Source organism: Octopus sinensis, linkage group LG2 (assembly GCF_006345805.1).
Source record: "Octopus sinensis linkage group LG2, ASM634580v1, whole genome shotgun sequence".
NCBI classification, from domain to species: Eukaryota; Metazoa; Mollusca; class Cephalopoda; order Octopoda; family Octopodidae; genus Octopus; species Octopus sinensis.
Window position 1 is genome coordinate 121490946 of NC_042998.1, and position 18793 is coordinate 121509738.

The 18793-nt window shown below is 33.9% G+C and overlaps 1 protein-coding gene across 5 annotated transcripts in view; it reads left to right on the forward strand.

The window, feature by feature from the left end:
• Positions 1 to 18793, forward strand: part of LOC115232611 (bromodomain-containing protein 3) — a 94928-nt gene that overhangs the window by 65210 nt on the left and 10925 nt on the right. For 3 of the 5 annotated variants that reach the window (XM_029802594.2, XM_029802597.2, XM_036499122.1), the window contains exons 14-24: positions 3633 to 3806; positions 5205 to 5324; positions 5570 to 5698; positions 11097 to 11137; positions 11626 to 11893; positions 12484 to 12585; positions 14212 to 14457; positions 15725 to 15784; positions 16109 to 16188; positions 16562 to 16702; positions 18093 to 18178. In XM_029802594.2, the coding sequence (XP_029658454.1) occupies positions 3633 to 3806; positions 5205 to 5324; positions 5570 to 5698; positions 11097 to 11137; positions 11626 to 11893; positions 12484 to 12585; positions 14212 to 14457; positions 15725 to 15784; positions 16109 to 16188; positions 16562 to 16702; positions 18093 to 18178 (1447 nt within the window). The remainder of the gene's footprint in view (positions 1 to 3632; positions 3807 to 5204; positions 5325 to 5569; positions 5699 to 11096; positions 11138 to 11625; positions 11894 to 12483; positions 12586 to 14211; positions 14458 to 15724; positions 15785 to 16108; positions 16189 to 16561; positions 16703 to 18092; positions 18179 to 18793) is intronic. The other 2 variants (XM_029802596.2, XM_029802595.2) reach the window with 2 other exon arrangements.

Sequence of the window (18793 nt, forward strand, 5' to 3'; positions counted from 1 at the left end):
TGGAGAGTGGCTGCACGACTTTCTAAAAGATAGACGTAAGGCAGTGGTGGCCAATGGAGCCACCTCCAAGGAAACACAAAAAGCAAGTGGTATTCCACAGGGCTCTCAGACATGCCCTCAGTTACTCAGATAGCCACCCTTCCTAGCTATGTGGATGAAAGAAATTTCTCAGACAATACAAATTCCTGGAAATATTGCACGTCTGCAACAAGAGTTGGATGCAGTGTACAGGTGGGCTGAGGACAACAACATGCAGGAAAATTCCAGGTCCTATGCTACCAGCACACAAAGCTTAACAACATGCAGAGTTATCATAGAAGAAACCACATGGTGAAAAATTGTACCGTAGAAAAGTGATTTGTCTTTGAAACAAAACTGCTTTGTACAAGAACGATTGGAATTTTTACCTCTTGGGAATAAGTATCATGTTCATTTTGTTTATTTTGTTTCCTCTTTTTACTCTTTAGTGTTGTCAGATCAAAATTTGAGTTTAGAAGGTATTGTTTGTTTCTAATCCTCTTTTTAAAAAATTTTAATTTTAATAATAATAATAATAATAATTGTGTACAGTGCTCAGGTGCACTACAACTCATCTAAAGTGTATATATAATCAGGTGTAGTTTCGGCGGATTTCGGAAAGCATGAGGGCCTTAAAAGATGCAGTGTCATGGCAGTCAACAACTGACGCAGGCAGTTTATTCCATGCTTCAGCAACTCTGAGCGTGAAAAAATGTTTCCAAAAGTCATGGGAGCTGTATTGTTTTCTGACTTTGTAGGCATGTCCACGTGTGTTAGACACATGGAGATCAAAAAGGTGTTCAGTGTTGTTGTTGGTGAGGTGGTTGATAACTTTCTGGGTGTTTACCAAGTCCGTCGCCAAACGCCGAAGCTTCAGTGAATCCATGCCCAGGGAAACAAGGCGCTCAGAATATGGTAGGTGTCTGATGGAGGGTATGCGTTTGGTTGCACGTCTCTGGACAGATTCCAGGAGGTCAATGTTCTGTGCAAGATAGGGGTTCCAAACTGATGATGCGAATTCCAAGTGTGGTCGTACCATAGCTGTATACAGTTTTAAATAGATGGCTGGAGAGCGGCTAACAAAAGACCTGCTGAGTGATGCCAAGACACCCTCGGCCTTCCTGACAATCTTAGAGATATGCTTTGACCAACGCAAATCACTGCTGACAGTGATGCCTAGGTCACGCTCGCAAGAGGATTTCTTGATATCAGTGTTGTGGAGGGAGTATGTGAACGCAGGGTTTTTTCTCCCAAAATGCATGGTGGTACACTTGTCCACAGCCAGTTTCAGTTGCCAGTCTGTGATCCATTGCTGCATTGTGTCTAGGTCTGATTGCAGGAAAGAGTTGTAGACATCAGGATCTGTCCTCTTGATTTCAAGGTACAGCTTGATGTCGTCTGCATATTTCAATACTGTGGCATTCTTTAAATTGGCATCTATGTCGTTAATGTATGCCACAAACAAGAGGGGACCAAGGACAGATCCCTGTGGTACACCCGATGACATCTCATATGGTGTAGAGTGCTGTCCTAGAACTGTGACTACCTCCTTTCGGCTGAGGATGAAGGATTTCAACCAGTTAAAAAGGTCATCCCCCACACCCATTGCAGAGAGTTTCACCATAAGCCTTTTGTGTGGCACAGAGTTGAAAGCCTTAGCAAAGTCAAGGTAGACAACATCCACCCATGAGCCACTGTCAGTAATCTGAGTAATGTCCTCAAGGAACTCGACAAGCTGGTCACTGCAGCTGGAGTTAGGGACAAATCCATATTGTGAGGGTCGGATGAGACTGTGAGAGCTCCAGAAGTTCCAGAGTGTTTCTCTGACACACGATTCCATCAGTTTTGCAATACAGCTAGTGAGACTGACTGGGCGATAGTTGACAGGTGATGTGCGGTCGCCCTTTTTGAACAGAGTAATGACACTGGCACTGGCAAGCAAACTCATGGAACATTATTCTTTCACGCTATCATTTTTCATGTAACTTCTCACTCACTCACAGCAGCCCTTTTTGTTTCATACCATTTTTCTCTTTCCCTCATAGCTTCATTACTTGCTCTTCCCTTGTCTCCTTCATCTTTCTCCTTTTCCATTTTCTCTCTCCCGCTTTCTTTCTTCGCACTATCGTATTTCATGTAACTTCTCACTCACAGCGGTCTTTCTGTTTCCATAACCTCTGTTTATCTCTTTCCTTCATATCTTCTTTACCTGCTCTTCCCCTCTCTCTTTCATATCTTCCTATTTTTCTCTCCTCTCTCCCTCTGTTCTCCCTGCCTTTCATCTCACTCCCTCATATATTCTTCATTCTCTTCCCCTTCCTCTCCCTCCCTGTCCCCTTCCCTTTCCTTCATATCATCCTCTCTTTCCCTTTCCCAATTGCAAGTGTAGCTGTGTGATAAGTAGCTTGCTTAGCAACCACATTGTTCTATGTTCACTCCCACTGCATGGCACCTTGGGCCAAACCTTGAGCAGTTTTGGTAGACTGTAACTCAGAACAGCTTGTCATATGCTTGTGTGTATATGCATGTATAAAATGTGTGTGCATAGATATGTTTGTTTGTCTTGATATGTATGTTTGTCTTGACAAACACAATGAGCTTCACTATAACAAAAGGTTTTTTTGTTTTTTTTGTCCTCCCTGTCTTCTTTGATGTTGTGTCTGGCCATGGGCAATATCTTACTTAGAAATAGGTGGTGGTTTGTTACTGGAAATGCATCTGAGCCCGAAAATCTGCCCTAATAAATTTATTTTATTCCATGTTAGACGGTTATGATTTTATATTTATACATACACATATGGAAATCGTGGGTTTCATGATTGGATGTAGCTTGCAACCTGATAGTCACATCAGTGTAGTGTGGGAGAACGGATGTCGGTGAAAAGCAGAAAGGAATAATGCAATGGAGAGGGAACACTATGAGTAGTATCAAGAGTTAACAAGAAAGAAATAAGATAGCTTGGTGAAGATGGTGTTATGAGATCAGGTGCTTATGCTATATAGATGTATTGGGGTGGGTGGAGGTTGCATGAAAGAAAAATAGAGATGAATTTGATAGGCTGTGGAGTATATGTGTTGACATATCATGGAATTGGATCATGGTCAATGAGTGATTTTAGTATTAAACTACTTGAAATTATTCTGTTTAACCTTTTATGACCTTATGGCTGTGGGGTAAAAAGTTTGTTTCTCAACCACATGGTTCAATCTCACTGTGTGGCACCTTGGACAAGTGTTTCTGCTATAGTGTTGAGCCAGCCAAACTCTTGTGTGTGGATTTTGTAGGTGGAAAGTGTAAGAAACCCATTGTATGTGTGTGTCTTTGTTGTCTGTATTTTTTCTCCACTACTGCTTGACAACTAGTGTTGTTCGTTCACATTCCCATGACTTTTTTGTATCTTGTAACCTGAGGTAAGTTAGTGTCAAAAAAGTGGAGAGACATAAAAGAACTGGTGACAATAAAAAAAATTAAACTGTCAGCTAAGTTTACTTAGACAATATCTCTTTTTATATCAGTTATTTTATTTGGTCTATAGTTTTTACAAAATATATTGTACTTTTGTTTGCTTGATTTTTTTTATTAGTAATCATTTGCATAATCTCTCTCAATCCAGGTGACAAGCTGGGTAGGGTTGTACATATTATTCAGTCCAGAGAACCGTCCTTGAGAGATTCAAATCCTGATGAGATAGAAATAGATTTTGAAACATTAAAGCCCTCAACACTTCGTGAGCTAGAATCTTACGTGATGTCCTGTTTAAAGAAGAAACCACGGAAACCTTATATACGTAAGTATTAAAGTTTTTATGCATTTTGTAACCATTTTGTGTGGAACAGTGCATTAAAGATAATGAGACAGTATGAAACTTGTTAGTAAAATAAATAGAATAGCCTGTTGTTGGGGGTTGTTGCAGTTTAGTTACTTGGTAAGGCAATAACTGGGATGAAGATGGGTAAAGTATCAGGTTGTATTAGTATTATAATAGTTCTGTTAATCTGACTACAGAAGAAATTATTCTCATCAATTATTACCAGGGTTCTGGTGAGGAACAAATTCAGACCTTTTAAGTCTTGAATGTATTGAGTATATTCTGAATATACTTAACTGTTAGGTCAAAGTTAATAGTGAAAATTGGGGTACAACTGTACATTCACTAGGGCTGTATTTTCATTGTCTTTGACTTATCACTAGTTATTATTGTATAATCTATTGAAGAACAGAAAATGTTCTTGGCATTGTGGGTTAATTAATGGAAAATGCTTACAAGTTTTCTTGGCGTAAACCAAACTTGTTTGATAACCAAGAGCAAAACATCCCAGTAACAATTTTGAAGTGTTCTTGCCTGGCTTGCTGGAATTTAATTGGTGAGAACTTGATGCTGTGGGTTCAATGGTTGATGTAAAGAAGATATACATTTTTCAGATTCAAGAGCAAGCAAATTTTTTAGCTTCTGGATATTAACCGTAAAGTCACTTGAAATGAAATCTTTTCACTTCTCAGATGGTTTACAGAAAGTTATATCTAAGTAGGAAGTAGCTGCAGCAAAAGTATATGAATTTGATTGTTGTATTTTTTATATTAAAAAGTATGAGAGTTAAACATCTGATACTAAACACAATGACAAGGGTTTTGATAGTGGGTAATCTGTTGTAGTGTTATGAGAATTATTTGTTAAATATGTAATGCTATGTATAAGATAAAGTTATTCTTTTAAACAAAACAGGAAAAGAAAAAGCAATTAGGTATTATGATCATATGCTGATTTTGCCAGCTCTTCTTCATTCAGCAGGTGAAAGAGGAAGGTACCTGGGCAGAGGAAGATACGGGAAAGAAGTATTGAGGTCAGATTTGCAGATGTTGGGTTCCACACTTTTAACTGTCTGAACATTCTAGCATGGAAGGATTAGTTGTGGTGGTGTGTGCCATGTATATAGGGTTATAAAATGTATTTGTACTCATTGTTCAGTGATGACATCTAAAATAAATCTTCATTTTACAACTAATGTTGAATTGTAAAACATTTAAAATTCTTTGTGAATTTGGTAAAACGTATAGATGTTAACCAAGAAGATAGTATGAACTGTGAATATTTGAAGCTGCTGGAATGTGTGCTAAAGACTATTTGAAGTATGGTCTTGTAAATGATGTTGAAAAATATCAAAAATTGCATTTTTATCATTTATAGCAAAGAAACTTCCTGGTAAAACTAGAGAAGAAGCTCAAAGAGAGAAGAAGCAAGAATTGGAAGCAAGACTCAAAGATGTAACAGGACATCTAATAAGTTCAAAAAAACCAATAAAGAAAGGTAATGAATTCTATTCATAAGTGTACTGAAATATTATAATCCATATGACATTGTAATGCTTTATATAATTAATTCTTTTTTTATAAGCAAAAATGTTTAGATGCAATTTACACAAACATTGTGTATAACATCTGTAAAATTTTGTTTTGTTTTTGTTACTCTTAAATCTTGTACATTGTTAATTATTTAACCTATGATTCATAATTGTGCTTCAATGGAAAACTTTTCTTTGTTTTTCTTTGCAGACGAAAGCAATGTTGTTGATGTTATTGGTGGTTCTCGTCTGAGTGCGACCAGCTCCAGCTCGTCAGACTCAGATACGAGCAGTGATACAAGCTCATCAAGTTCTTCAGACTCCAGTGACTCTGAATCAGGTTAGACCAATGACAACACTACTGCACTATTTCCAGTGCTGCCACTCTAACTTGTAGTCTCCAAGGATCAATTATGAAGAAACGAAGTGAAACTTTAGAAAATGATAATATGGCCATTACTGGTTACATAAACATTTTTACTGGAAGTTTTCATGGTCGTTGCCAACTCGTCTCTTTGTTGTACGAGTGGAAACCCAAAGATGACAGGCTGATCGATTGCGGGCTGTGTGTAGTGTACTTGTAGGAATATTGGGGTGTTAATTTCCAGACTATTTTCTGGATGTTACAAGGCAAGTTGTACGGAAGAACAACTTACCTTTTTTTAGCCAAGAGTGCAGAATGTGTTTGTAGTATGAGGCTAGCCATTAGTGTGGCTGGTTCCCATCCTGACATACATATGTAGCCTAGTCATCTCCATTGTATAATAATACTACATGCTCACATTTATAAAAGGACAGGTTTATCTTGTGTATATATCACAGGGACAAATATGTGCTTATATATTACAGTGATGTGTTTCAGCATATATTTATCTTTACATATATACACAGGTTTTTTCTTTTCCTTTTTCTTTTTTTTTTTCTTTTTTTTTTACTTTTTTAATTTCTCTCCAAATCATGTTCATCCTTCTGGTATGATAGGGTGTGTCATTTCTGAGACATTCATTTCTTTCATTCTAAGTTCTTAAAATCAGGTGTCTGCTGGGTGTGCATGGGTGTTGACTTTCCAATTGGAAATTAAGAGCCAGCCATTATAACGTTTGGGGGGGAAAAAAGAAGAAAAAAGTGTGATCAGAATGTAAATTTGTAACATGAAAGTAGGCTGCTTATGTGAAGCAGCTTTATCTACTTCGGTTGGCAGGTATATGGTGAAAGGCTGGCTTCTAAGTGCTGATACAATAATAGTAAAGAATAAAGACTGGCCTCTGCTGCAACACATTTCTTATGCACTCCATGGCTCATTAATGAGTATTTTGTTTTGCATTCCTCTCAATACAAGTCCATAAGCTTCATTTTTCTATTGTCAGGTGTTTTGATCATCTGTCATTTTTAAGAGAGACTATCTGCTGTTGCAGGTCATATCTTGACACAAGTAGTCATCTTCGAAACCTTGGCCTGACTCTGTGTACCTTTGTGGTGTCATTAACTGTATGTATATATATATAAAAAAAAAAAAAATCAAAAAAAAAATCAAAAAACCCTCAGTACTACTGTAGTGAATAGTTCACCATTTGTACCTTATTCAGTATTGTAAATCCTACATCATTATACCTCATTTTGTATATACATCTAATGGTCGTCATCATGTGCAGCATAAATCTTTTAAAACAAATAAAGAAAAGGATCGAATTTTTTGTGTGTGTGTTGTTTACTGGCCTCTTAGTTTGGGTTGCCTCTTACTAAAAACAACACATTCTGCACTCATGGCTTGAACAGTTAATTTTATACTGGGGAAGAACTAGATTTCGAGTGGGACCGTTGGTTTTACTTTTTCTAATTTAGGAAAATATTAATAATTTTTTATTTTATCCTTGAAAAATTAAAAAAAAAACATATAATAAATAAATGTTTATTTGTCTATTATATGTCTATATAATGACACAGTATAAGAATGAATATCTTTATTTTAAGAAAGGTAATTTGTCGAGTAAATATTGCTTTCCTTCTTAGAGAAATCTGTTTTTCATTTAACCATGCTCCTATGGTGTGAGGTTGATTAACCTCCATTCCTTTTGCTTGACTGATCCATTCAGCCAGGTAGGTTACATATTGTTCAATTGTGAATTATTAGTAGTTATTTGCTGGCAGCTTCTATTGTGTGCACCACTTGTAGCGATTTGTTGTCTGAGCAGAAATCTGTTAATAATTTTCTTTCAATCATACATATTCGAAAAAAAAAAAAACCTCCCAGTACGAATAGCTTACTTAGAGCATTCCATTGAAATATTTGAACTACATGCCAACATGACAAATTTAAGACAGTGTAAATAGTTTTTGCACCACTGTTCCTTGTTGATCACCTTGTCTACTACTACATTTTTTTCTGTGCCCCTTTATTTGCAGAACTGAGTCTTTCTTCTGCTGTTTTCTTCCTTTCAATTCCACTTTGCACCACTTTGATCATGGTGTTGCCCAGTGGATAATGTTTTTTGTGTTTATATTTCAATATTTAAAAAAAAAAATTAATTAGGTTAGTAGGGGTAATCTGGTGTTTTCCTCTTGACCCATTTTGTTTAGATGACTCGTTATTTTTCTTTTACAATCTTAGTCTTTCAAATGTGCATCTGTTCACTGCCAGCATTGCCAAAAATATATTACTCCTTTCTTTACTTTCGGAGCAAAAACATGTCGTTGATTGCACTAAAAAGTCCTTTCTGCTGTTATTTTTAATATATATAAATATATATAAAAAAAAATATATGTTAGTATGTTTTGACTAGCATATTTTCCAGATGTCATTAATTAAAACAAAATGCATTTGTATTGCTATTACAGTACTGTAAATGTAATGCCAGTTCATACTGTACAGAGTTAGAATTTTCTGTATTCAACTTTTGTATATATATGTGTATCCATTCTAAGATAATGGAGCATACTTGTACATTTTTCTTACATAGTATTTTTCTCCTAATTTCTAACTTGTTTTCATTTATCTTTAGGATAGCATTATTTAATTTATCTTTTGCTGACATCAGTTGTGTCACAGATACTCTTCACCGGCTCTTAAAGCTGAGGGATGATGAACCAGCAGCTTGGTGTTCTAATGAGCTACATTTAAAAATTGTTACATATAAACACCCATAGTTTTTAAAATTTTATTTTAGATGAAGTCATTTAAACTCCCAACAATTATTTCTACTTGCATAGTTTTAGCAACACTTTCCTGCATGTTATGGGTTTTGATACTCTAAATCTAAGTTAATCTCTTAATAAACAACCCATAGATTTTACGTTTTATTTTCATATATATAAATATATATATATATACACATTCATACAAACAAAACACACATTTCTTATTTTTATTTTGAAATTGAAAAATCTATCAAGCCACTAGTAGAATGAGTTGTTGGAGGCAATCCAAAACCTCTGGTACAAACTTTTACTTTCCTCTTGAGTTCATTTCTCATACTTTCCTGTTGCTGATATTTTTCTTTGTTGAAATCATCATTCATTGAAAAATTCTCCATTGATTTTTATATTCCAATCTACCTCTAGGATAGTACTCTTGCACCATTCTGAATTCTAACCCTTCCCATTTTAAGGCTGCTTTTTACAAATTGCTACTATTTTTGTGAGCATTATCGACTTTTAGTTCCCTGAATTTTTTAATCTTACCAGTTCATAGGAAATGTTTTGAATACTTTTCAACAATTCAGATGTTGAAAATGTTTCAATATTGTAAGCAGCTTTTTTCATGTATATTGGAAAGTGTTAAAAATATATATTTGTTATATGGTCCTTAAGTTACTTAGAATTCTCTTAAATTACATTGCTTACGCTTGTAAGGTTTTACCTCTAAAAGTTAGAGTTTAAAGAATAATTTTCAATGAATGATGACTTCAGCATTTAAATTTTTATTATTCATTTATTAAGAATGGTAGAAAACATTAAATTTCTCCATTCTCGTTTGCATATATATATATATATATTTTTTTTTTTTTTTTTTTTTTAGCTTTAATAAGATATATTAGACATTTAATGGCAATTTAAGCAAGGTTTTAGAAGCTATCTCGGTTTGTTTTAAATCTTTTAACCATATTTCATTAAATGTATTGAGATTGTTTCTGTAAATTGTTGCTAAATTGAAAATCTCCTCAAGACCTTGAAAACTAATGGTCTACAAATTTGAATGAAGATTTTGCTGAATGTTCATTTAAGATCAAACAGCAGGTGAAGAGGTATTAATAGTGTCATCTGGATGTTTACTAACCTCAAATATATTTAATCCTAAAGTTAGAGATTATGAGTCTTTAAATATCTGGGTTCATCAATTTTAACTAACTGGAAACTATTGATTTGAAAACTATACAGTTTCAGGCATGAACTACACAATAAAACAATTTTTGACTGAAAGCTGTGTGTGTGTGCATACGAACACACACAATTATTTTTCATAGGTTATTCCAACTGTAGGAAGTAATAATAAATAAAAAATACTGACATTTAGTTAATTAACATACAAAATAATAATATACTTTGTGATTAATATAATGTGGATTTAACTTAATCAATGAACTACTGTAATTATTATTATTATTTAAAAAATTTTTTTTTAATAGATTTTAAATTGGTAGAATTTCTTTCAGCTCTTAACTTTAATACTTGTCAATCCACTTTTTATTTAAGGAAGAACTTTTGTGATAGTTAAATAACAAGTTTAGCTATTAATTATTCTCTGAATTTGTAAGTTCATTGCAAGATGATTCTGGTGAGTGTACAGGCATGAGGTAGGTGTTAGTAAATACTGGACACAAACATGTGCACACACACTTGCACTATCATGTGTGTATGTAACTTTTCTAATTGGTAAGGGTTTTACATATTTAATTTTTTTCTTTAATGTTTCATAGCTGATGTTTATGTTGAAACTTCAAAGATCCATATTAGACCACTGGAAAATGTGTTATTTCAAGATACAATGGCATTAACTGAGCATCTATTCCTGAAGTTACATCCTAAGTAGAGGGTGGGGACAAAAAGCATTGCTCACACAGTTATTGGTAATGATTACATTGCTAGGCAGTGAACAGTGACAATTTTCTCGATTATTTTCTTTTGGTTTTTTTCCCCTTCCCCTTCAATTCTCTTCTGGAATGCCATCCCTTTCCTTTCATCCTAAAAACCTATTAACTGTTACATTGACAGTGAATTTCTTTATCACTGTGATCAATAGAACTAACATTTGTAAATTATTTCTGTAGCTGTTTTTCTTGGTTACAATGAGTGTCTGTTACAGTACGATGATTTTCCTCTTAAAATGCTTAGATATGAAAATGAAAAAATATAAACATTGCCAACTGCCATTCATATACAGATGTTCTTATTTTCATTTGAAACAATAGCTATTTCTTTCTTTTCTTTCAAATCTGCCAAACAATTTATCTCAAGTGTGCCACCTTCAAATTATTATATTCTTCTCATCTTGAAACAATTAGGTTCCATGGTTGATATTAGCAATAAAATTATTTTTAGCAAAAAATGAAATTTTTGTATGTTTGTGGGCATGCATGTAAATGTACATATTTTATATTTATTCAGCTAGATTGATTATAAAAGATTAGTGTGGATGCTGGCTGCTCAGACAATACATCATTCTATCTTTCTCTATTTCAATAAGGAGCACAGCAGTTTTACAAACTAATTAGTTGTATTGTATATATTGATTTCCTTTGCAGAAACTCCACGTAAGAAAGCACCAAAGAGTGAACCACAAAAGGTAAGATATGAAAGTCAACATTTATGTAGACAATGTCTTTAAGCTATACTACTTAGTTGAATTCTCTATGAACTTGTGTACTTTCACACACACACACATATATATGGATAGACATGCGCGCGCACAAACATGCACACATTCTCTAAAGAAAAACGTATCTGTTCGGAATTTCTTCAGTGGCTTAGTGTTTCTCTGAAATGTTACTTTATGTTAGTGTCGTACCAAAAGTTTTATTGCCTCTATTATATAAATTATTCTACATATTTCCCTTCTCATCTTAATTTTATTTTGCAAATTGCTACTACTTGAAAATATGATTGAGAAATTAGAAAAGCTAAATTTTGATATTATCTTATACTGATTCTATATGTCCACTTATGTACTTACAGTTGATTATATTGGAAATAATATCATTCCTGAATTTTTCATATTGTAAAGAAATAAATTTTAGCTGATGTCAATATAACCTCATTTGCTGTTATTTCTAGCTTAGTCCAGCAATGTCACCATCTGTAAAGATCACCATTGGGGGAAATGTTCAGTCACAAGGAGCTGATAATAAACCATATCACATGCAGCGTAATGCTACCGGTCCCGTAGCAGGAAATACACCTACCCAAATGACTCAGGCAGCTGAACATCATCACTATCAGCAACAACAACAAACAATGGCTTCCTCAGTAGCGCCACCACCAGCTAGTCTTCCAGCATCAGTGATTCAGCACAAACCTGCCAACACATCACCTGCAGTTGTTGGTAGGTACCTGTTCTGTACATAGTTACTTTTTTTTTTTTTTGTCTCTTTGAGTCAGGCATAACCAAAATATACCAAAATAAACATCCAGATATATCAAATTGAAAAAATATTAAAAAAACTTACTTCAAAATATCCGGTCCTTCATATAAAAGTACAAAAGGGGTTCCTTATTTATTACATAATGGTTGTCTTGATTGTATTCATGTATTATTTGAACTAGAACCGTTGGAAACTTAAATTAGTACCTGTCTGTCTATGATAAACTTCTTCCTAAGCTTGGGACATTACCAGCTTTGAAAAGAAGTAAAATTAAATTCTACATCAGTGTTTTCTATTCTTGTTGTAAAATGTTGTAAGCAATAGTTTTGCACATTTTATTTTAATTGGTTGTATTTGTTCTCATAAATTTTTGTTACACGTAAGATTAATTTACCACCAGGGCCCATTTAGTATAAGTTAATCCAATAGTATAGTGGTCTACACTTGTGATAGAAGCAACACTCAACTATCATGATTGCTGCAGTGTTGCTGGCTAAATTGTGTTTGGCCATATATTGGTGTACTAATAAAAGTTATTGTTTCCCTACAGCGGTTCCTCCTCTTAACTCAAAGCCTGTTACACATTCACTTCCAATGCAACCTAGTCGGCCAACAGCCACTGCAACTGTTAAACCACAGATCAAGACAACCAGTAAGTTGTTATGTAACACTATTATAAAAGGACACAGCCCTATGAGTTTGAGTAATGTCTTTTAACTCCCTATTTTCAAATGTCTTTAAAATTGTATCTTCCAATTAAATTTTTAAATTTGAAGCACAACCTTTAAATTATGCTTCAGTCATATATTCTGTATACTTTTATACACAGTTCACTTTCAAAAAGTATTTTGTTGCGGTCTTTTATTTCTGTTCTATAACATTATAACATAATTCTCTATTGTAAAGTTGCGTAAGATTTCTCCAGAATGTTTGAATTTGAAGTTTTAAGATACATCATGTTAATTTTCTTAAAGTTTGCATGGATGGAAGTAGCAGATATTTTTAATTAGTACTCATTCAGAACCTTTTTATATCGCTTTAAGCTATTTTCACTAGTATTTTTATGTGTTTATTTTCAGTAATGCCTAATACATATAAATTATAATGATATGCAAATTAAAAATATATACTTGTAGGCAAACATAAAAAGATATATATTTGATATATGTTTGAGAGGCTAGTATTTTACTGATAGAAAATAAAATAGCTGAAAATCGTGGATAATGTAATAAATGTGTTTGTAGATATCTCTTTAGCTCCTGAGGTCTTTTTCGGAACTTTACTTAGCTCTGATTTCATGATCTCCCCCTTGTTTGGTTGGCAACCTTTAATGAGTAACCATATCACATGATTTAATGCTAATTCTTAACATGTGGCACAATCTCACATTACATTTTGTTCATTTGACTTGTATTTGTTATTAAACTTGATTTGTAAAATTAATTCATATGCTTGTTTGTGAAGCTGAATTTGTTGAAATTAAATATCAAAATAACAAATTTAGGATGAAACTGGTTTACAATTTGTTGTAATCAAGTGACCCCAATGAACACTTTGGCATCTACTACTGTATTCTTCCTTGGGTACTTTATTGACATATGGATCACCACTTAAATACTTCATTTTCAGTTAAACCATAGGTTTGTTCAGAACCCATACCTCTTCAGGTAATTTCATGGAAGGATTTGAGGTTGGCAATAAGATGGGGTTTTTTGAGGTGGGGTTATCCTTTCTCCTCCTTTGGTTAATGAAAAAGCTAAGTATTTTGTTAACAACTTTAGTTCATTGATACTGATGACTGCTACATCTTGTATTGAAAATTAGGTGATTATTCTTCTGTCAGTTATTTTGCCTCCAAATTAACAGCTGTTGGGTTACTTGTGCCAATTTTACTATGTCATCCTTTAGTTAACAGACTTGTCTTTTAGCAGTTGTTAAAAGTATTTTCAGAAAAAGATAGCCTTTAGTTGAGAATGGCTTTCTTATTCTTAGTCTTTGGCTTAATACAAAGCTGCAAACTGTTCATGTTATAATTTTATGACTGGAGTTAATATATTTGTGTGCTAAGAAGCAACATATTCAGTATAGCAAAGTTTGAACTCATTATCTTGTGGTTAGTCCTGCATATTTTATATTGTACAAGAAATGTTCAAGAGATGATGAAATCTATGGTTAAACGTATATAACAATTTATATTATAAAATCAATCATGCCTGCCAAGTTTTCTTTATCAAACTAAATTAGTAAATTCCAATTTGTTGTAACATATTATTTTCAGTAAATTCCGGTAGTAATGTTCCTGCAGCTAATTTGGCAAGTTCACAAAATAATGCAAAACCTGGATCACCTCCTCCACTTATTTCATCTCCATTGAAATCCCTCCCAGAATTGCGGCCACCATCACCTATTGTTCAGACTCCTCCAGCTGAAAGGGCAAAAGAAGCTTTCAAATTTCCCATGAGTGATGAGGAATCTAACAGTCCTAAACCAAGTCCTAAAACGTCTGCTTCTGGTGGCACTGTCTGTAAGTAGGAAATAACTGTCTTCACTTGTCACTTCTTTGTTATAAGTGTTTGTCACTGTGTTATAATTTTAGTAATCAAGACTAGCAAAAGCTTCTGGGTATAAATGTTGTGTAGAAAATTTCATTTCACCAAATCTTGCCACTGATTGTTGTCAAAAATGCTTTTGGTATCCTTTTAATATTTTCTACTTTTATTTAGAAATAGGTTGTTTTGGGAGCCAATTTGCATCTTTGGTGGTGGTGGGTGTGCTGTTTATAATTATCATTTTATTGTAAAACTATTTGGCAGCTTAGCTTTCTTAATTGATAAATCTGAACTTAATAGATTATTGCTACATCTTCAATATTTGAGCGTCAAGCTTTGAGGTTTCTCATTGCAGTTTTTTATGTGAAATGTGGCTAATAGTACACAATGGGAAATAGCATTTTATACACCAGACAAGGAATAAATAGCCATTGATTATTGGTGGTGGTAAATTGTACAATAAAATTTAACAGTACACAGGAGGCATACTACTTGGTGGGTTTTTTTTTTTTTTTATTTAAATTATTCCCTCCTGGAGTGTGAAATATATCAAACCTAATCAAATTGTAGCCTTACAGATTTTGCTTTATTTATCATTAAAAGCATTTACCCCCAATATTTAGGGATATGGGACTTCGACTTTTGCTATCAAGAAAGTGTCAGACTTTATTTCTGCTAAGTGTTGGGTCACAATCAACACCACTGTCCAATACACCAATTTGAAATAGCTAGACTGTGCATGAAGCTGTCTTCATTGCAAGCTTTCAGACTTTGCTGTGCTGTATTTTCCCATGACTACTTCTCATTCTGTGATACAAAACCTCCCATTTTCTGATGGTCATATATTTAAATTAAAACCATCATAATTATATATAAGAACTTTATCATTACTTTTCAAGACTAATTTCAACTTGTAGGCACTGTATTTTAATAGAAATATAGTTATGAAGGAGCTAAAACAATATATAAAGTTTGAGGGAAACATAAATATTACCATATACCAACATCTTTCACTTTCTATCGTCCACATCTTTTAATGCATGGTTTGATTTAAATGCATGTTTAGTACTTTTTGTGTATTTATTGTCTGATTACATCACTTCTTGTTTTATCCTTGCTTCCATTTGCCTGCTTATTGCGTTTCTCTTCGTCACTCTTATCATCCTCTCTTCTTTTTTGTTGCCTTGCTCAATGCACACTGCTGTCTCTTTTCACTCCGTGTTTTTTGACAATTTCTTTTAGCTGAGAGACAACAAAGAAAATCTAATTGGGATGTCAGCAAAATTGTAAATGTTGGAAAAGGTATGAAATGATGGGCTATCCATTTTTGTCTTGAATGTTGCCACTTGATTGTGCTTCTACAAAATGGTCACTGGAAAAACATATATTTCCTTGATAGACAGAAAAAAATTTTGCTAAAGAATATTTATTGAATATTTGACAAACTACAATTAGTATTTTATAATTGGATTCCGTTATCTTTCGCCCCTTGGTATGAATTTTTGTGTACCTGTTCAAACAGGTTTTCAGGAATAATTGTTTTAATACATTGTTATCCAAAAAGTGAGTAGATCTTTGTCGTGTAGTTTCTTTGAGCTTAATTTTCTTTTTTTTCTTTTTTTCCAGCTGGATCTGGTCTGTCATTTGGTATAGGTTCTCTGGTTGACAATAAAAAAGATAATAAGACAAAAAAGGGAAATGCTAAGGTATGAACTAAAGGTTTTAAAATAATCTCAGTATGTTTTGTGGTCAGTATGTTTGCTGGTATTGAGACAAAGATATTGGATGTAGAAATTAGATAAAAATGCATTATTTCTCTATTGACTTTGTAATGTTAGCCATGATAACCTACATTTGGTATGGAGAATGTGAATTGAAATAAATAGGCCAGATCTTAGGGTATTGGGTTAACATATTAGATGACCCATGGTTAAGCAGAGTGATAATGATTGCGAATTAACTTCTAAAAATTTTAATGGAAATGATGATGTCTGTTTTTACACATTTCTTTTGATTAAATAATGTTTTAACTTTTATTTTTGGTAATACTATAAAAAGTATTTGATGGTTTTTTTGCAGCAAGACATCAGGCTGAATAATGCTGTATCATGGTCAAGTTTAGGTAAAAATAGTAATACAAGTGGCAGTACAGTGAGAAAGACCCCAGCTATGGAATGTTTTGAAGTTTTCCGTAGACAAGCTAAAGAGAAAGAAGAAAGGGTTCGTTTACCTTGGAAGTTTTATTTTTCTCTTTATAAAATGAGTATTTGTAATATATCATTCCTTTTTTTAAATGTTTACTTATATTACTGTTTATCCAGAAAATACTGGTTTGATAACCCAGTATTCAAGCAAACTGCTTAGCTGTTTGGTTTTTTTTTTTTGTAAAGTTCTCTGAATAGTGATAATTTGTTATTTTATATTACATTTATGAAGTATCTGAAGCATTGAATAAAGAAAAACAAGTGTGCCCAATTTACAGTATAATAATGATAATAATAATGAAATTATTGTATACAGTGCTCAGGTGCACCACAACTTGTCAAAAGTGCGTATAAAGCATATGCAGTAATGTACAAGTGTCTGGAAAGTGAACAGTGTATGAGTCAGATACATGCTTGCGTGTGTATGGAGGGGAGAAAATCAGGTGTAGTGTTGGTGAATCTCAGGAAGCATGGAAGTTTTGAAGGATGCAGTGCTCCGACAACTGATGTCGGCAGTTTGTTCCATGCTTCAGTAACTCTTAGCGTGAAAAAACATTTCTGAAAGTTGTGGGAGCTGTGCTGATTTCTGACTTTATAAACATGTCCACGGGTGTTAGACAGGTGGAGTTTGAAAAGGTGCTCAGAGTTATTGTTTGTAAGATGGTTAATAATTTTACGAGTATCTGCCAAGTCAGCTGCCTGGCATCAGAGTTTCAATGTATCCATGCCCAGGGAAGTAAGGCGTTCAGAATATGGCAAATGCCTGATGGAGGGTATTGTCTTGGTTGCACGTTGCTGAATGGCTTCCAGATGATTAATATCCTGGGCAAGATAGGGGTTCCAGACCGGTGATGCAAATTCCAGGTGAGATTGCACCTTAGCTATATAAAGCCGCAGATAGATTATGAGGTGAGAGTTGCTGTCTGTAGTCTATATTTAGTTCAGATTTACAATGGTTGTACCTTAGAACAGCGATTCATGTGTTATTTGTCACACTCAAAATGAGCTTTTGGTTTTAAAGAGCTCATTGAACTCTTTAGTCTTGGATTCTTTTAAAGATATGTTATTTCCAAAGTTGGCTAATTCGACTGACATACCAACTACATGGATTTTTGGTAGGTCAGTCAACCACACTTTACTCCTCACCTTATACGGCCCAAAGTGCGATGCAAATGCCTTAAGTGTGAAATTCATTTCATCATATGTATACCAATTTTCTTCCCCCACAATTGATTTATTGCTTCCATACAAGTTAAGAACAGAGCCTATACGGAACAGCAGGAATTCTTGTGCTGCAGCAATAACAAATTAAACATACCTTTGTGCTGTATATAAATAACCCTTACAAGATCACTGTTATCTAATTTGAACCAATGAAGGTTATCGGTTACCAATTTTATCTTCAGGATCGAGTATTAAAAGAGCAAGAAGAACAACGTCGACAGGAAAAAGTTGACAGAGAGTGGAAACGCATGGAATGGGAACGTCAAAGGTGAAGAAATTTATTGCTAATATCTCTAGATTATTGAGACTAATGTTCAAACAATTATATAACAGGCAAAGTGGAATAGTGATTAAATATCCCACACTAAGATTATATTATTTATCCTTATTACATAGTCTTTGGGTTTATTTGGGGTTTTTTTTTTTTGGCTGGAGGAGTCAGTAAATTTGTACATTTGCAGTTATAGGTGGGAGCAAGTGTTTTCACAATTTGTACTTGACAGTCTGTCTCTCTTTTTTTCTTTCTTTACTCCTCACTGATTTTTTTGTATGCCATTATTATCTTGGTTCACCATGCCAGACATAAATAAAGTCAAAAACAGTTACTGACCTTATACAAAGTGTGTGTTCACATCAACATTCAGAACAGCTTCTGAGAAAAGACCATGTTGAAACTTCGCTACATCTGCATTTATACTGATTAGCTGCTGTTTCTTTGTTTTTTGCTGCTATAACTATAATTGTTCTGGCTTATCTAAACTTGCAAGTTGTCTACCACCACCACTCCTGACCATACTTAATTCACCTATGTCCTCTTTCCATTACCTCAAACTCTGCACCATACACTTTGATCAATCTTTCCTCCCTAGAATCAGCTATTTGG